We start from the raw sequence: 4570 nt of genomic DNA on the forward strand, positions 1-4570 counted from the left end.
TAGTGCAGGTGGAAAATTATGTCTATATCCCACCCAGGTGCAAATCCCAGCTTGTTTTCTAACATCATTAGCTAAGACTAGACTGTTACTGGCACTTAGTGAAATCAATACAAACACCCTGTTCTGACTACGGACTGGATTGTACTTAAGACACTTGCTTGGATCTGGCCCAGCTTGGCCCTAACCCTGAGATGTTATCCCTTGGCATGTGCTGTAGAGAGTAACCCCCTCTGCTAGGGCTGCTCTGCCTCCCCTCCTGCCTCTGCTAGCTGTCCAGTGAGATGAACAGGTGTATTAAGCACCTCACTGCTCTCCCTGAAAGCCCCCTCCTTGCCCTTTGCAGCAGGGAGGGGGAAGGGAGCCTGAATTCTTATCTTCGTGATGCCCCAGGCTCAGGGCAGATGGCATGTGTGGTAAAGTTCTGTACAACTGCTGCCTGGGCCCTTAATGAAAGGCTGTCATGGCTCCTGTGCCCGGTTTTCCCCTAAAACTAACAGGAGAACAAACAACCCTCACTAAAGTATTTCAGTCACACTGGGGGGGTGGGAGGAGACCAGAGACACACCACAAGAGCCTGGGAGCAGAAGGGTCTTTATTGCTTTAAATTTCTACAGGTCACACATGTGCATCCAGCCCTGCTGCAGCACAGGGAGCTGCTGCTCAGCCATGAGACACCTTTCCCCCTCACCTTTCATTTCTTTAGGTACAGTTTAGGTAGCACAATCAGCCCCTCCTCCCTGCAGTGGCCCCCTGGTGTGGTCGCTCTACCCCTGCAGCAGGCAGCAGGTTGGGGCTTCCTATCAGACTCCTGTGAAACAGCCATGCCTGGAGAGCAGGAGCATAAGGCATGTGCTCTCTGGGACTGCAGCGAGGCACAGCAGTAAGGTCATTTGCTAGTAGGGCAGAGGCTGCAGGGAAGTTCTTTCTCCAGCGCCTGCAAAGGACAGCAAGAGACAGGCTTGACAAGGCTAAGGCCAACAGGCCTCTGCTAGCTGGAGACCTACACCTGATCATTCCGAGAAGGGAGGGGCAGACAGAAGGAAAGAGGAACACAGACCCTTCAAGCAAGGAGCAAGAGGAAGTCTCCTGGGACTACAGGCAGGGTAGTGGCTGATCAGTGGTATGACTCTGTGGCATCCATTAATAGTCACAAAACTCTGATCACATCACTGCTGTCCCTCAGCAAAACCACTCAAAGTTCCTAAGTCAACATAGACCGGACCAAACTAAGCCAGAGATGCTGCTCCCCAGCAGTCAGTGCAACCTCCAGGTTATCCCACCCAAGGCTGGGCTGGTAGGAATTCTTCCTATGGTCATCATGCCTGGGATAGGCTTGGCCCCACCTCGAGGCCAAAGTGAGCTTGTTCTCTGTGTGCCAGGTGCTGTATGGCTCACCTCATTCCCAAGAAAATCTTTAACTTAAAAGACACAAGGTTTCAGGTTTGGCAGTGACCTGGGGCAGAAATGAGCCCATAAACCCTGCCTGTAGCATTTAGAACAGAGGCCTAAAGCTTCTTGGTCCAGGACTTAAAGGCCTTTCCAGCCATGGCACATACAACAACACTTCAGAGTTCCACATCCTTCCCCTCCCCTGCATTCTGCTACCCTGCGTCCCAGCCTAAACACGAGAAGGAAAGCTTCCTGTGCCCTCTTCTTTTGGGGCCCCTTGGCTGCCCAGAAATAAACCCACCATAAATCAGAGCTCTTTCCACTCCTCTCACCTCTGGGGCCTGGCAATAGGCAGACCTCGCCCCTGCATGCCAAGACCAGATCTAGCCAAACAGAAGGGAAAACAAAATTAGAGAAAAAGCAGAGAAAGTAAAACAGAGCTGAATCGCAGCTCACAAAATGCTGCCCTCCCACCCAGAGAGCAGGTTCTGGCAGGCTGCCTGCCCTCAAGCATCCACCAGCGTCAATCCATCGTGCAGGGCACGCTTCCACATGTAGTAAGTGGAACGTGCTGTGAGGGGGAAGTGGGCACTGAACTCCTTGTAGGTCGGGAAGGTCTTCGATTCAAAGCGCTGCTGCAGGAACAGCTTGGCCTGAGCTTTGAACTGGGCAGTGGCAATCACATCCATCACGAACATCCGGCTGTTGGCTCTTTCCGACATGGCATAGCCAGAGATGGTTGCGTTGTAGGGGGTGACTGACGCCTGCTTCTCTAGTGGCCTGGGGGACACTTCCATTTGTGACTGCGGCTTGATCCCAGGCTCTGCTTTTCCAGGAGCCTCAGAGACAACCTGGCTCAACTGCTGGGATGAGCTGGTCCAGAGACGCTGCTTGTTTGCCTGCTGGCTGCTTCTCTTCCAGAACCAATAGGCTGTGGAGGAGAAGCCAGGGTAGCGCAGTCGGAACTTGCAGAATGGCAGCTGCCATTGCTGGACGTGCCTCTTGGCCACGTCACGAAGCTGCTTTCTCCAGTTATAAAGAGAGGGTTTGAGCTGGAGGAGACTTCTGGGCTCTGGCCGGTGTCCGTTCAGCCTTTTCCTGCCAGACAGATTTCCAGGCTTGAATGGCAGGTAAGCCTTCCCTTTCATGAGGGGCTTCTGGCTGACTGGGGGAGGCTGAGGGGGTTTGAAGTTGGGGTTCCCATTAATGGCTTTTCTCCGCCAGTTGTAGTAGGTGGACCTGGAGATACCAGGGAAGCTGCGCTTGAAGCACCTGTAGGGCACCAGAGTGTTCATCGAGATGCATTTCTCCAGGTACGACTTGGCTCCTTGCATGAAGATTCCTGCTTGCTTGGGCTCCAGGGGAGGCATCTTTGGCCCCTGGCCACCTTCTGGCTTTGCTGCATCATCCTTGTCTGGGTGCGGCTTTTTTGGATCTTCTCCAGGAGGCTCCTGTGACACCATGGCCTCAGCTGGAGTAAAGGCATCGCTGCCATTGACCACGCTCTGCAGCTCATGCTTCCAGGCGTAGTAAGTGGAGCGGGAGATTTCTGGGAACATTTGTCGGAAGTGCTGAAGAGGGATCACGTTGCCCTCTCGGAAGCAAGACTGCAGGAAGTGTTTGGCTGCAAACCTGGTGGCTGCCTTCTGCCTGTGCTCTCGCGACTGGCGCTTCCAGCGGTAGAAGGTGCTCTTGGTGATGCTGTACCGATCACGCAAGTCAAGGTAGGTCAACCGGGGGTCACTCTTCAGCAGCTCCAGAGTCTGAACTGGTTGGACCGGAGGCTCTGGAGAAGGGCTTGTGGGTTCCAGCTCTTCCAGGCCTACCACAGCCACAAAGTACTGAGCTTTGAAGACCTGTGAGGAGAGCTGCTGCCCTGACCACATGATGTGGAGCGTGGAGGTCTGTGGGCCACACTTCCTGGGCCGGATGAGGCGGTTGAAGTAGGGCCGGATCTTCAAGTTGCTCATGGGGTAGATGGAGTAGATGTTACATTGCAGCACCGAGGCCAGGGCATAGACGTGCCACATGTTAGCAAAGGTGCCAGGGAAACAAGTGGCCTTGATGTCAGCATCAAAAATGGCCTCCAGGATGGCCAGAGGTAGGCTGGTCATCTCGGGTGACTCCTCGGTGCACAGGGAGTAGCGGGCGGCCTGCAGCATCACCTTGGAGTCGATCATGCCATTCAGGTAGTAATGTTTGTGTAGCAGCATCTCCACCACTGTGCGCACCTGCAGCTCCAGACTCAGGCTGGGGTTCCCCCACAGCAGCACGCTGGCAGCCTCAAACAGGTGGTTCCCCTCCCCCTTGCACACCAGAGGCAGCATGTTGCTGGGGGCATCCTCCGGATACAGGCTTCTTGCTACCCGGTCCACTTCCAGCTCTTCCTGGAACTGCCTCCCACAATAGCTGGGTAAGGAGAAAGAGGACAAAGTCCTCTCAGCCTCTAGGGCTGCACTCGTTAGTCCCTCTAGCCCAAAGCATTCCGTAGCCTCCTGCAACTCCTGCAGCACAGACTGCACTAGCTGGTGCCGCTGGATCATCCTGCAAGACACAAGAGGTCAAAGGGTGAGCTCCAGCTCTCCAGCAGAGACCATGCCTACCACCAACTCCCAACCCACTTGCAAGGGGGCCACCCTTGCTTGCAGTCCTCCAGAGTCAGAGGAGGAATCCTGGGGCTCCTAACACAAACATGGGCAAAGTATGGATGTCCCGTGTTGCTCTCAAGCGACCTCTTCTGGCCAATGTATAAAATGGCATGGGTGGCCTCCGAGAGCAGACAGGCTGGCCAGAGGGACTCGAAGCAGCGGTTCTCTCCTCCACCTTGGAGGGTCTGAGGCAAGGCTGGAATAGCTGGGGCTGATACACCAAGTTCTGGGCCTGTGTGAGCAGAGCTGTAAAGAGGGGGAGTTTACACCTTGTTTGTTCTTTGCCTGGCTTTGTGCTCGGTGTGGGCCTGAGCAGAACATTTATTCCCAACTGTAAAACATGGGAATCTTACAGTGAAGGTTGGAGGGGAGGTGTATTCATTTCATTATCCAACAGCAGCTGGAGGGAGGGATGGGAATGGCCACTCCCTTTGGTCATCAGCTTTCCTGTGACAACAAGTCTTAAAGCAACACAGCGCACAGGATTGTACCAAATACAGAGGAGACACCACCTGTTCTCAAGGAGCTTTCAG

At 54.3% G+C, this 4570-nt stretch overlaps 1 protein-coding gene across 1 annotated transcript; it reads right to left on the minus strand.

The window, feature by feature from the left end:
- Positions 1-1895: 1895 nt before the first annotated feature.
- Positions 1896-3932, minus strand: VRTN (vertebrae development associated). The gene has a single exon (XM_074998800.1). The coding sequence runs from the start codon at positions 3930-3932 to the stop codon at positions 1896-1898; it is 2037 nt and encodes a 678-aa protein (XP_074854901.1).
- Positions 3933-4570: the final 638 nt, after the last annotated feature.

This window comes from Carettochelys insculpta, chromosome 6 (assembly GCF_033958435.1).
Source record: "Carettochelys insculpta isolate YL-2023 chromosome 6, ASM3395843v1, whole genome shotgun sequence".
Taxonomy (NCBI): domain Eukaryota; kingdom Metazoa; phylum Chordata; order Testudines; family Carettochelyidae; genus Carettochelys; species Carettochelys insculpta.